Raw genomic sequence first — 13,838 nt, forward strand, 5'->3', positions numbered from 1 at the left:
CAGACCACTAGCCCAGACTCAGTGCCACTGGTGCATTATGAAACCCTCAGGAAGGAGTTTGAGTCCCTGCAGGAGCATCTGTCTCAGCTTCAGTCTGTAGATGAGAGCTCTAGTGTGGCAGAAGAGAGGTAAGCACTCAGAGATACAGTAGTAAATTGTTCATGGAAATACAAAACAATAATCTGTTTTTCATCAAATAGTGGCTACATTAGTAGAGTGTATTGTACATAAAACAACTGGCAATGTTCTATGCTCATAACTAACTCATAATGCTGTCTCCCCTTTGGCTGGACCTGTTCATTTTCTTCATGTCTTATTTACAAAACAATTTTGTCTTTTGCAGGCAGGGTAACAAGTCTGAAGGAGGAGGTACGGCTGGAGAGAGTACAGAAACCCTCAAAGAAAAGCTGCGTGAGCTTGAGGAGCAGCTGGCCTCTGCACACACTGAACTGGAGGAGCTAAAAGAGCAAATGAGTCTGGGCGTTCTCTCTGTGGACTGTGGTGAGGGGGATTTGGCTGCGGCAGGTGCACGGGCAGAGGGTGGGTCTGTAGAGGGTCCTAGCCAGGAAGAACTGCAGCTCAGAGTCCGGGTGACTAAGCTGGAGGAGGAGCTTGTGAGCCTGCGAAATGCTGAAGCCAATGGTAACAGCAGTGAGGACAGTGACACAATCAAACAGCTGACAGAGAAAGTCAAGGAACTTCAGGCTGCACTGGGGAAGAAAGACTCTAAAGCTGAGGACGAGAAGAACAAAGACGACGAAGAATCAAGCCTTGTTAAATCCCTTCATGACAAAGTGGCAGAACTGGAGAGAGCATTGGCAGAGAGCAAATCAGGGAGTGAACGTGCAGGCAGTGGAGAGAATGACCAAATCTGTCGACTCCAAGAGAGACTGGGGGAGCTGGAGGCAGAGCTAAGGAAGCGTGTGCCCCGGTCAGAGCTGGAGGAGGTGCAGGTCACACTGGGGCTGCAGTGCGAACAGCTGGCCAGAGAGAGAGCCGACGTCGCACGCAGGCTCAATGATGCCCTCCTGGAGCTGGAGAGACTGAGGCCACAGCAACATGGAGATGAGGAGGAGGAGGAAGACGATGAAGAGCATTCACACAGCTCTGAACCCTCAGTGAGATCAGGTATGATAGGTAGTCTTTAATCATTTTTATGAAAATATTTTTTTAAAAATACTACAAATTAAATTTTCCTTCCAAAAATGACTAAATGAGTTTGTGGCTGTAGTACATACTGTACAGTCATTGTGTTTTTAGGCAAAACACTTCATTGCTTAGTATGAATGTACTTTGTGTGTGAGCCATTGGTGGTCAGAGGGGCCGATGTCGTAGATCCACCACCAAGTATCAAGTGAATTAATAAATGCAATGCACATTGGGTGTCATGAAAAGCACTATATAATTGCAATGCATTATTATAACTGAACTGTAATTGCGTGTGTCCACATGTCTGTTGAAGTAGACCATTCGAGACATACCCTGGCTGCTGTTAGAGAGGAACTTGAAGTTGCACGACAGGAGGCAGCTCAGGCATTGGACTGCCTGTGTGCTGAACGAGAAGGCCGAGCTCAGGATGCCCTGCAGCTCAAAGATGCAGTCCCACTCTCTAAACATCAGGAGGCAGTCTCTGCAGTATCGGAGCAACTAGCACAGACATTACAAGAGCTCCAGGAGGAGAAGACACTAAGAGGACAATCTGAAGAGCGAGCTGCACGGCTAGAGGTCAAACTAGAAGCTCTCCAAGACTCTGTGTCCAAAGAGGAGCATGAGAAAGTCAAGGTTGTTTAAAGTGATTATTCATAAAATATTCCAAATCGTGAGATAGGTAGAAGCAAGGTTACCTAAAACTAGAGAAATGATTGTGCTGTGTTCATATGACAGGAAGAGCTACAGCATGCCCTACAGGCCATCCAGGGTAAGGCAGCAGCGGCTGAGGATGCTTTGACTGACAAAGAGATGGAGCTGAGAGAACTGAAGTCACAGAAGGCAGCAGAGCAGGGTCTGATCTCCAAGGAGGACCATGAAGCATTGCGTCTTTCTATGCAAGCAGAAATAAATGCCATAACCACTCGATTCAATGACCTCACTCGTAAACATGAGAAAACCTGCACAGAGGTATGACTATTATGATTAAGTGTGCTGTTATTGTGAACGCAACAATGAGGGCTGGCTTATGTTATGGTCTCCTGTATCTCTTTACATTATTTATATCACTTTCTCTTGTTTCTTCACTGCCCCTCTTAGTTTTTTAGTAGTTGACTACTATGATATTTTCCCTGTTCCTAAATATTATAATATAATATAGCCCTTCTACTGTGTGTGTGTTTAAGCGTTCTAGATATCCTACATATCTAAATACAATAATTATAATATTGTTATTTATTGCCACAACAGGTGTTCCAGGTTCAGAGAGAGGCTCTTTTTAACAAAAGTGAGCGACAGGCTGCAGAGACTCAAGTGGCTGCTATGCAGCAGAAACTCAATGAAATACAAGCTCAGTCCAGTCACATTCAGGAGCTCCATAAAGGGATCCAGGAATCTCAAAATCTAGTGAAGGAGAAGGATCGCAAGGTATAACAACCTTAGACTGTATCACAACCTATTCAGTTACATATGTCATTTATATAGCAATGCCTCAAAATGATCCTCTTGTTGTAGATCACAGAGCTTTCTAAAGAGGTTTTCAGGCTAAAGGAAGCCTTAGGAGCTCTTTCACCTCCACTTGGCATCTCCTCCTCTCCTCATCAAAACAACAACCCTGGGCAGCAAGTAGCCTTACAGAACAGAGTGGCTATACTTACTCAGCAGCTCCAGGTATAGATGGCAAATTACTGCATGAAGTGAAAGTATTATATTATTTGAATTATTAGATTTATTAGACCAAATGTTTTTTCAGGACTGGGAGAGAAAGCACAAGCAAGTTGTGGCAGTGTATCGTTCCCATCTTCTGTCAGCTGTACAGGTTGGTTCAGTTTACAAATTACCATAGAAAAAAATCATGTAACCAAATATGAGGTAAAGCATTTTCCATATATATATATATATATATATATATATATATATATATATATATATATATATATATATATATATATATATATATATATATATATATATATATATATATATATATATATATATATATATATATATATATATATATATATATATATATATATATATATATATATATATATATATATATATATATATATAATTCTTGTACCATATGGTAGAAAACTATATTAAGCAAATATTCAAACTAGTTTGTTAAGGATATGTAAGTGAGAACCAGTAGTTATTGTTGTTTGTATTTATTGCCCAAAAAGTGCTGCATATTTCATTCCCTCCATTACCGACATGAGTCTTTTAATTTTTTGTCAACAACTTGAAAGAACATCGCAGGGTTAACTTTACCCTATTGGAGACCTAACTCTTTCCTACATTCTAATACCTTACTTATTTCAATAGTCCCTCTAGTTTCTGAATAAGAGCTATGAAAAATCTGCCCGTTTCCCTTGACCTATCATAAAAATATAGTATGATATTGGTTTGTTATTGGGTATCAGCAGATACACAAAGTGTCGATAATGATATGAGAACAATCACTGCATCCCTGAAACAATTTCTTCTTGACTTACAGGGCCATATGGATGAGGACGTTCAGAGTCTTCTGTTCCAAATCCTGAGGATGTCACAGCCAGATCACTGATCTGACACACTTTTAAAATAATGCTCAGAAAGTAAGCTACAGGACTGAGATCATATTGAGCCAAAAACATTCAAACTACTGTCCTGCGCATTTCTGATATAAGTTTATAACCCATAGCCTCAAACTTAAACACTAAAGAACAATTGAGTGCCTTTTTTAGAATAGCTGTAGCTTTGTTGATATCCAAACCTGAATGTGGACACAGGGTATATGTTAGGAAAGTATACCAAAATGTGTGACCAGTGGCTGTTTTATATAATTTTGTAATAATAAAAGAAAAAGCAAGTTACTCTGCATGTTTTGTTTCTCATGTTTTAACTGCAGCACTATTGCTGCTTGTTGTTGGGATTGTACTTTCACTAACAACAACAAAAGTGATTGTAACAGTGTTGTATATAATAGACTATTTTATTGGCAAAGCTACTGATTTAAAATGGACCATTAAACCATAAATTATCTGCATCAGGCTGATACATAGCATAGGACAGATAAATAGAGCAGAAATGCCCACAACCCAAACTGTCCAGAACTGTGAAGTATAGAACATAACAGAACACAATGTTGTAACAGTAAGCAGAAATAGAGTAAAAATAGATGAAATATTACAATAATTATGTTTTTTCCTGAGTTGCAATGGACATATAAGGGCATAAGCAAACACTTCCAGTGTGTTGCTAAACTATTATACAGCATCCAGCATAAAATAAAAGCAGCTTACTTTACTGTTAGTAGCTATTAGGTTTTTTTTTTTGTCATTTTTAACCAGGTTATTGTTTTGCAGTTGTATCATGACTGCATGTGAATAGGACCAAAGCCTGTAGTTGTAAGGCACTGAAGTTGAACATGATAGAGATGTACAGACTTAGATACTAAGTGCAGCTGAGAAAACTATAGGGCATCTGAGAACAACAGTCAAAGTCACACATAAAAATATGAACAGCCCTTAAAAATATGTTTCAGAAGAACAGAAATGGCTGAAGTAGGGTTCCTGTATTTTAACAAAATCTTGCCTTAAAAATTATGTTCATAACACATTTTAAAAGCAGGAGATTACAAAGAATTGAGTCTCTGGTTAGTACATACTTTGTTCTGTATCGTAAAAATATCAGTTGTGTAATTTGCATGACCTGTAAGTCTGAGTCACCAAATGGAGCAAATATCTCTCATCGAGATTCTTTGACAAATCCTAAACAAGTTTCAGTTTTGTTCAGTAGACCTCACTGATTCATTGAAGGAAAGGTACAGGTTTCATTCCTTGTGTGGCACTTTTAACACTTTTAAGACATCCATTATAGGCAGGAACCCCAAAAGTCTTGTGTGTTGTGTCTTCTGTCCTTGATGATATCTCAAAACATCTGCAGCCATACAACTTTGACATTTCCAGCTCAACCATTAGTGTAACTTTTTTTTCATGTTGAGTTTAATTCTTTTAGACCAATGGTGTCATTTGTTGAGAATCCAGTGTTTCACTAAAAACACTGATGTTGTCCTTCACAGTTGTAATTTGTCCAAGGTCAATAATGCAAAACATCTCAAATCATGCCAGTATGAATCTGTAATAAGAAAAGAGGCCATAAAATATCTATAATCAGTTAATTTAAGTGTTATCAATATCATTTGTTACCATATCATGCAGACATTCTTATGGTTTTCTTCTGACCACTTGTTTTAGGTGAAGCTCACTCTCCGCTGCTACAATTGGCAGCTCATTCTTCAGGTGATATGAAATAAGGTGACTTATGCTTTCAAACAACATGTCTTTGGTCCGGACCTACATGGAGAACAATGTAAAACATGACTTTGTGTATTCTGGAGGGCGTGTAGACTTGGCAACTTAGCTAGCTACACTCACCACTCCTTCAGGATCAACCAGCAGCAGGTGCTTAGGTAGACCACAGTGCATGCCTGTCAGCACATACTGCCCTGGGTTGGTTGTGCTTTCCCGAACTAGGAAGTCCCCGTCTCTTATCAAGAGTTTCTCTGCATCCCTCCGGCTCATACGACTGTGGTACCACAGTTCTCTGCGCAGCTGCTCCTCATTTGGAGCCACAGGGGCCCGGCGGCGAGGAGGACTGGGCCATTGATCCTCTAGCACACGCACTGTTCCTCCAGCACCAGACACAAGGGGAACAGTAGAGCCTACAAGTCCACCACCGGCCTCATGGAGTTTCAGAGCATCTTCAAATGGCCCTGTAAGAAATAGGGATAAAAATGAATAATGACAATAAAACTAAAACATCTCAAATTTAAATACTCATTCTTACTCATATCAAAGAGGTCTTTCTTGGGGCTGTCTGGTGCCTTAGCTGCAGTGTGTCCATTGGGCTCATGTAAAAGAGACTCCAGGTTGTCCAGACTTTGCGTGTTGACATACTGGTGCTCCTCATAATCTTTGTTTCCTGGATGTCCGTCAGCACACAGATATCCATCTGAGGTCAGACCTGAGAAACAGAGATGCAATTCAAGTTTGTTTGATAAAACATGACTTTCAATTACTACAACTAAAAAGTCACTAGGTTATTTATTATACTAGTATATGAAATGATTTGTGCTATATAAATCTACAATTAGAACAATTTCATTAACAAACATTCGCTTTCATTTAGAAAATCATAAAAATCCCCCAAATTAGAATGTGAATTGACCCGTACAATGTTAAGTCTTTGAGTTCAGACACTGTATGTTTTCTACCACATGGGGTCTCACCTGAGCTGTGTGTCACCTCTGTGTCCCAGTGAAGTTCATAGCACAGCTGACCAGGAGGGTGTGAGATCTGCTCTCTCCGAGATCCCATCTGTTCAAACATAGCACAGCTTTTTGTCATAACAATATCAGCAAAAGAATATTATTTGTATTTTTTGACACTGTGGATGTTAAGACCTGACAAACCCATAATTGCATTGCAGCCACAAAAAAAGACCATTTTACTCTTTTTGAAAAGTAGTAAATAAAGAGCAGAAGAAGATATTACCTGTGATGTGTTCTTGCTCTGAGGCTGTGTGTGAATGTGACCAAGTAGGGACGCACTGGGCCGAAGCCTGGTATCTACCACTCCACCAACAGGGGGCTCCTTTCCTGGGATGCTGTTATAATAGTCATGATCTGAGAAGTCCTCCTCCTCCCCCCACACTGGCTCCTCTGGCCTCATTGACCTGGAGAATGGCAGCATGACACCTATTATTATTTGAAGAAAATCTCCAATTGAAGAAAAAAAAAAGTGATTAGGCTGATTAGTTCTTATTAAATGTTCATTACACTTGACGTTTAATATAGATTGGTGGAGACAAAAGATTAGAAATTTTGAAACTAAAAACTGTACAATATGTATGAGGCAATTGAGAATATTCACCTTTCAGCAGATGTCATGGTCTTTGGGGGGCTGTGTAGATATTGTTTGAACTGCAGCTCAAAAGCCTGACCAATTGTACTGATGACACTCTGAGCCAAACCATCTGAACACTCCAGGATATGGCAAGCTATAGGACAAACAATCAGAAGACATGGATTAAATATATACAACTGTGTAATCAAGGGACAATAATGCAAATATATATGTATTCTTTTTTAGTGTATTATTTATAAACATCTCATTTGAAATATGTGCTGGTAATTCTATAGCAAATAGCCACAGTTGTCCTGAGGCAGAATCAAGGCTACCAATCTGCCCTGCCAGCTCGTTCTACATCAAACATCACAGAAAACAAAGCAACATTCATACGTGTGGTATGTACATAAAAGATGTCTACCTCTTTGATTTACTGGATCTTTGGCCACATATGCAACATAATCAGGTGTATCCTGGAGCCGAAAAGCAAAAAATTGAAAAACCCAGTTAGAAAAATAACACATAACTAGATCACCAACATAGGCTATGTTATTGGAAACCAATGAGCACCCATCTTGTCACTGCCAAACGTCCATTTCAGTCATTTAAAGGAAGAAGAGCTATAATGGCACTCACTGTGTCTCCCCCAGAGGCAAAAGAAATGGACTGCATGGGATGGTGCGCAATCACCTGGAACACAGACAAGACAGAACACTGCTTAGTCCTCACATACAGGTGTGGTGTATTTTTGAGAGCCTCACCTGCCGTGTAGTTGGGATGAGAAGGCTCAGACCATCTATGGAAATACTGACAGCGATGCTCATGCCTGCAAACCGAAGGTTACTCTTACCCATGATGGACTGTAGAGCTTTATTTAGTGCCTATCAAAGACAAAACAACACCATGAAGTAAGTTCAAATCAATACAATAATAAAATAAAGAAAAAATATTGCACTAACCTTCTTACGCCATGCACCCTTTCCACCAGGGACAGCGTCACAAAGTCTATTGATGGCTTCTCTATTTAAGAGAATAAAAATGGGTTCATAGGTCAAACTAATACAGTGGGCAATGCATTAAACAAAACTGGTTCTTTTTGAAGCCGCACTGTGAACCATGTCAATATATGTAAATTGAAATTAACTAAGCCGCACAGAAAGTAAATGTTTTCAGCTCAAACTACAGCCATGCTGCAATGGATAAACAGCGATGGTTAAACATGAACGGGAGCTTTGTGCCGTCTGCCCTAGGCTAAGGTCAGAGGTCAAAGGCCCAGAACAGGTCAAATGTTGTAAAAGCTGTTTCCAGAAGTGTGTTTACACCATCGTCAAACTCTTCTTTTCTGTAAGATTTTAATCCTCTGACACAGCTACAGAAAATCAGCAAACTCAACAGATAGTACTTGGTTAAACACATCATAAGGTGCAAAATTAATATAAATGACTGAATATAAAAATATGTCAGATATATAAATCAAGTTTATCTGTGCTGTCCTATATAAATTTTAACTAAAAGCTCTTTTTTTCTACATATTGCTTCTAGGTAAAATCTGCTTAGTGGACATTAGCTCTTAGGTCCCACTGTATGTGTTTATCAGAATGTGTGCAGGGGCAGGGTGGTGCATTTGCTGCAAGGGGACAGCAGTGAAGAACTCCGCTGCCCCTATCAAGTGGCTCATAAATATTTAACAAGACAAGCACATCTCATCTAGAGGTCTTCTCGGGGATTTTAGAAAAAAAACAAAACACAATGTTGTTATGAGTCATGCTGATGTGTATGGAGAGAAAGTGAGAGGGTGGAGGAGGAGTCATGAACTGCTGTTGTTTTTGCATTATGGCTGCCTATGTTTTTTCACACAGAGAGTATTGTTGTCATGTAAGAATTAATAAAATGCCACAATGCTGGGACACAGCTTAAATTTTAACACAATCCTTTCTTTAAATCTCACTATCTGTGAAAAAAAACAAATGATCTCACTCTCAATTAATTTTTCAATAACTATGAATATTGGTTAACAGCACTTGTGTATGTGTGTGTGTGTGTGTATATATATATATATATATATATATATATATATATATATTGTGTTGTTATTGTGGCATTATCAAGCAGGGTGCATTCCTTGGACCACTGCAGCTTTCAACAGTCATTAGCAAACATCATCAATAATACATCCCTCTGTCTCTGTATCACTCCATCTCATGCGCCTTCTTCTCCCTCTGCACTTAAGCTTTAGACGCACTGTGGGCTCTGATTACCAACTATTGATTTTTTGGCGGGAGAGAGACAGGGAGGGTGAGGGACTAAAGAGCGCAACCCTCCCGTGAGGTAATGGAGTGCAAGAAATCCGTTTTATAACAATAACATCACATGATCAGACAATGAACCTGAGAGTCAATGACCTTAAGGTGCACAGAATATTCTGGACCATGGTTCATTTGCATTTAGAGCTATAGGTCCTTCTTACTTCTTAGTCTTTGTTTTAAGGTGTTCTTTAGGCCAGGTATAGGTATACATAATATTTATACAATACATTACATCATAAGGAGATATGATCTTACCTGGTCACCTGAGTGCGAGTGTTGAAGTCTAAAGAGCGCATTGACTTCTGTACTTCAATACAGCCCATGTACTGTGAAAGCAAGTTGATATTATTAGTTGAAAAGTTGTACACAAACACTGGAATATCCATTTTAGGAATAACCAAAAACAAACAAGACAAACTATGCTAAAGTAGCATTAATGGCTGGTGGTTCAGGAGGCTTAGGTGGTAATGGAGGCTTGACTAGATCAAAAGCCCTAAAAGCTTCACATGTCCCCTGTGACATTTGCAGGCATTATGGACAGTATTATTTATATGTGTAAGTTTCAACTGCTGTGATTGCAACACATTTAAGACTAAACCTACAAAAGCAAACTGGAAAAAGACATGGACAGGTTAGAGGCCTCAGAGTCTTCTGCTTAATGAGCCTAACGAAATTTAGGGTAAGAGGGAAGTCTTCCATCAGGAAAATTATGTTGGCCGCCTTCTTTTTTTCTTTTTCGCCAGTGCCTCAACACAGACCACTGTTGTTCACTGTGGACTATGGCTATTGCTAGTGCTATAGCAATCTATAACAAGATTCCACTTTTTATACTACACCCCCCCAATATAATATAACATGGCTGTGTAGAGTTAGAAACCTGCTTTGTTTGTTGTTTGCTTAGCAATGTCTGGATACTTCACAGAAGGTATACAACAGTATTGTTAATATATAATATATAGCATAGTATAATACAATGTCTTCGTGTTGTATTTTGAACATGCATGTAGCATGTGTGAGGGTAAAGCGCTATGAATATAAGATAGATGTAGTAGAATGGCTTTCTCCTATGGGAGCAATGCTGATTAAAAATGCCTCAGCACAGCAGAAATCTAATGTCACTGTGACACTGATACATGCATTGTTTATCATAGATTGCTTATATTTAACGTTTAGCAGTAACTTTCCGTATTAAGCACAAAACAGCTGTACACATGACAAAAAGAACACAGTGTAAGAAACATCAAGAGCATATCTCAAAAAAAACCTTCAAAACAGCTTTATGCAAAGGGACCACTCCCGTATGCCATCCCTTCCAGTATCACATGATGCAAATGAATGTGATTAAATCTAATTGAATATAGAAATGAATGGAGCCTGTATAATAGCATTAGAAAGCATCTCAGGCTCCAAACAGGACTAATCAACGACTGTGACATTAGTTTAAGGCTACAGGATAAAACTGAGAAAGAGGAAGCTGCGTAGCGGCTGAAGGAGGAGGCGAAGAGGCGCAGGGGGTGGAGCCAAGCAGGCAGGCAATATGAGGTTCCTTGTAAACACATGACAGTATTGTGTTTTATTGTACTATTGCTAATACTCATTCTAATAGGTTTCATTTAATGTGTTATCATATTGATGCACAAATCCAAATCAAAATGTCCTTTTCAATAATAAATTACTTAATACACCATAGAAAGAGCATTGTTTATCTCCACCCTATGTGTTGTCTGACGCAGTCCTCCAGGCAGGGGCACCAAGCCTCTATCTTGATTAAATTATGTATTCTTCAGCTCCTGCCTCATAAACTGCAATGCTCAGCCTCTGCTCAGCCTCTCTCCATACCCACAGGGAAAGCTATATAGATCATCATGATTTAGCTGTTCGGAAATGTTAAAAGTACAGACATTATAGAAGAATAGTGTGACTCACCCTGACAATATAAGAGGCACCTGGTCCTGCAATCTTCTTGTCAGGATGGAGCCAGCCCTGGGTTGGTTTGTGGATGAAGCTGCTTTTCTGGCTGAATTCCTCATTCCCCAGCCACACTGCTCCCTCTCCTCTGGTCCTGCGGCTTAGTCCTGACCTGCAGCTGAAAGTACTCCCAGGGCTCGCCATGGCCTCTGTAGCCCCAAAGCTATGCCCACCAGGGTTGGTCGAATTTGCTGATGCCACTGCCCTTTGACCCCGGATGGCCTGTAAGGAACATGGAGTGACACACACAGGGTCACATGAGTTAAGCACAGCTGCCAGACTGGCCACCGGACCGCTGGATGCCATATTTAGCCTGTGTGAGGAAGAGGAGGAAGGAGAGGCAGAAGTCTGTGAGAGCGGCCCTGCTGCTCTGCCTGAGTCCTTGCTAGAGCTGGAGCTGGCGCTGGAATTAGATGGGCTACGACTGAGCAGTGAGTTGGAGAACTTCCACTGAGGCATTTTAGGGATGAGCATACAGAAGGTAGTGGTGCCATCCTGCTCCCCATCCAAACAGGGCGAATCTGCCAGCGCTGCAGCACCACCAGATGCAGATGCGGACCGGAGGCCAGGGTCCAGAGGGGGCATGGGGGGCAGTGGGAGGCTTGGCGTGGAGGAAGATACCACTGGTGTGGCCACCACTTTGCCACTCATGGCTAAGCTCTGCATCAGGTCTTCAGAAGAGGTCACAGACTCATTGCGAAAGCGGCCATACTTTGGCTTAAGGAGCATGCCCGGAGAGCCTTCTGTAGCAGGAGCTGAAAAGGGGGGGTCACTTCCAGAGGATAGATGGATAGAAAAAGGAAAGAGGGGAAAGGGAAGGGGAAAGGTGAAAATAATAAAGGGCCAAAGCTAAGATGACAGTCCCCAAACCCTGCAGTATATTCCTGTCAAAGGGAGGTGAAGGCAGTCAGGTCCTCTGCAGTCCGCACACACACACGGTCCCATGCCGCTGTCCTCTGTGTCTGTGCCGGCCTGGTGGCTTTTACAGCCTCCGGCTGCTCTGTGCTCTCTCCCTCCCTTTCTCTCTTTGGATGATGTCATTGAGTCTATTAGCCCTGCCCTGCCCAGCTGCTTTTAGACAGTATTAGCTAAGACACATCTGCCTTGGCCATCCTACTCTCTAATAATCACAGTTGATTATAAACAACACAACACCCATTTTCAAACCATGAGTAACACATATTTTACAATTTATTACTTTCAGACTTTGTGTTCTTTTGTTGATAGATAAATTATAGATGAACTACCTAAGCATTCTATCTATTTTTCTATTCTGTGAAAAAAAATGAACACTGGCATGAGTTACATCTAATTATTTTAAGTGCCTATGTGTGCACTCTTGCAATTTAATCTCTCTGACAGACAAAAACAAAGGATCGTAAGGCAAAAGTCCACCCTGTCCCATCTGCGCTCCCCCGGGGACCCATCAGACTGATTCTTGCACAGCTGTGAGCACAAGCACTTTCAAATGATGAAATAAAGCCTATTATTTTAACCAAAAGTTAAATTACAGGCTTTGTCATTCAGCACAGCAAATTCACAAAGACACAATTGTCATAAAAGCAGATATTTTGCAGCTTAAAAAACAACAAAAAAGTAAATATTAAAATAGTGACATTGATTCTGAAAAAAAGGACTGGAAAAAAAGAAAATTAGGCATTACTTTGCCAGAGCATCGCCTATAGGATACGACTCCTGTTGTGTTCTTTATCGTTATATCAAGAGATCTTGTCCTATCAATATTAAACTAACATAAAAATATAGCCTATAGTAATTTATTCTAATTCAAAATTGTAATGAAATGAAAATGACTTACTCTGCAACTATGTCAAGACAAAGTGATCCAGTGACTCCTTATTCAGATGTTTTCTAAAAAGTTGCAACACTCCACTGTTAACCCTCCTTCTTTTATGCAGCCAATCACCTTGAGCTACAGAGTAAAGTTACTGATAAACCAGTGGTATTGATCAGTACATTGCAATTGTGCCAGTACCGGTACTGTGTCAACACTCCTAGCGTTCAAAACAAGTTATTCAAACAAATAAATCATCACAAAACCAGAAAATAAGTTAAATGCATTAGTCCCTCAACAGTAATTGGCTCAGTAAATAGCTAATGTTTACCTTTGGGATTGCTCATTAGCATTAAGAGTGGGAACAAACCATGCTCTGAATAAGCAATTCGCATCATGGTTCTGACGAACGTAATTACAACAGCAAAGTTCCACCTGCAAATAGGATTTATAGTTTTTAAATTTATTTTAGATTTAAAGTTTAAGAACTACATGGTCGACAGCTCCTCAACATCACTGTTGTTATGACAAAGCTGAAAATAAATATAACTTCAGTCCCTCGTTTAATTAATTCAAGTCATGAATAAGGCAAATTTCACAATCCTGCACATACAAATTAGATAGAAAGAACAACAATCTACTTCAATTATAAAGATTCATTATAAGATTCTTGAGTTAAACAGCAGTAGTAGCGCATTATAAAAATAGACGATCTCTGTCCAAAAGACAAAA

The 13,838-nt window shown here is 40.0% G+C and overlaps 2 protein-coding genes across 2 annotated transcripts in view; one reads left to right on the forward strand and one right to left on the reverse strand.

The window, feature by feature from the left end:
• ankrd24 (ankyrin repeat domain 24) overlaps positions 1-4,004 on the forward strand; it is a 4,553-nt gene extending 549 nt beyond the window's left edge. Inside the window, exons 2-9 of the mRNA XM_055164786.1 lie at positions 4-128; positions 344-1,128; positions 1,463-1,782; positions 1,885-2,118; positions 2,398-2,574; positions 2,662-2,817; positions 2,900-2,965; positions 3,647-4,004. Coding sequence (XP_055020761.1) covers positions 4-128; positions 344-1,128; positions 1,463-1,782; positions 1,885-2,118; positions 2,398-2,574; positions 2,662-2,817; positions 2,900-2,965; positions 3,647-3,715 — 1,932 coding nt within the window. The 3' untranslated portion in view covers positions 3,716-4,004. The remainder of the gene's footprint in view (positions 1-3; positions 129-343; positions 1,129-1,462; positions 1,783-1,884; positions 2,119-2,397; positions 2,575-2,661; positions 2,818-2,899; positions 2,966-3,646) is intronic.
• A 100-nt stretch (positions 4,005-4,104) lies between these two features.
• shc2 (SHC (Src homology 2 domain containing) transforming protein 2) lies at positions 4,105-12,658 on the reverse strand. The gene is made up of 13 exons (XM_020933211.2): positions 11,273-12,658; positions 9,602-9,672; positions 8,000-8,060; positions 7,802-7,921; positions 7,677-7,730; positions 7,462-7,513; positions 7,065-7,191; positions 6,687-6,867; positions 6,422-6,509; positions 5,980-6,156; positions 5,568-5,905; positions 5,340-5,486; positions 4,105-5,268 (listed from the first exon to the last, which is right to left on the reverse strand). Exons 1-12 carry the CDS (start codon positions 12,041-12,043, stop codon positions 5,358-5,360), a joined length of 2,169 nt encoding a protein of 722 aa, XP_020788870.1. The 5' UTR covers positions 12,044-12,658; the 3' UTR covers positions 4,105-5,268; positions 5,340-5,357.
• Between the last annotated feature and the right edge of the window lie 1,180 nt (positions 12,659-13,838).

Source organism: Boleophthalmus pectinirostris, unplaced genomic scaffold (assembly GCF_026225935.1).
Source record: "Boleophthalmus pectinirostris isolate CB_2022bp ecotype Guang Dong unplaced genomic scaffold, ASM2622593v1 HiC_scaffold_7, whole genome shotgun sequence".
Taxonomy (NCBI): domain Eukaryota; kingdom Metazoa; phylum Chordata; class Actinopteri; order Gobiiformes; family Gobiidae; genus Boleophthalmus; species Boleophthalmus pectinirostris.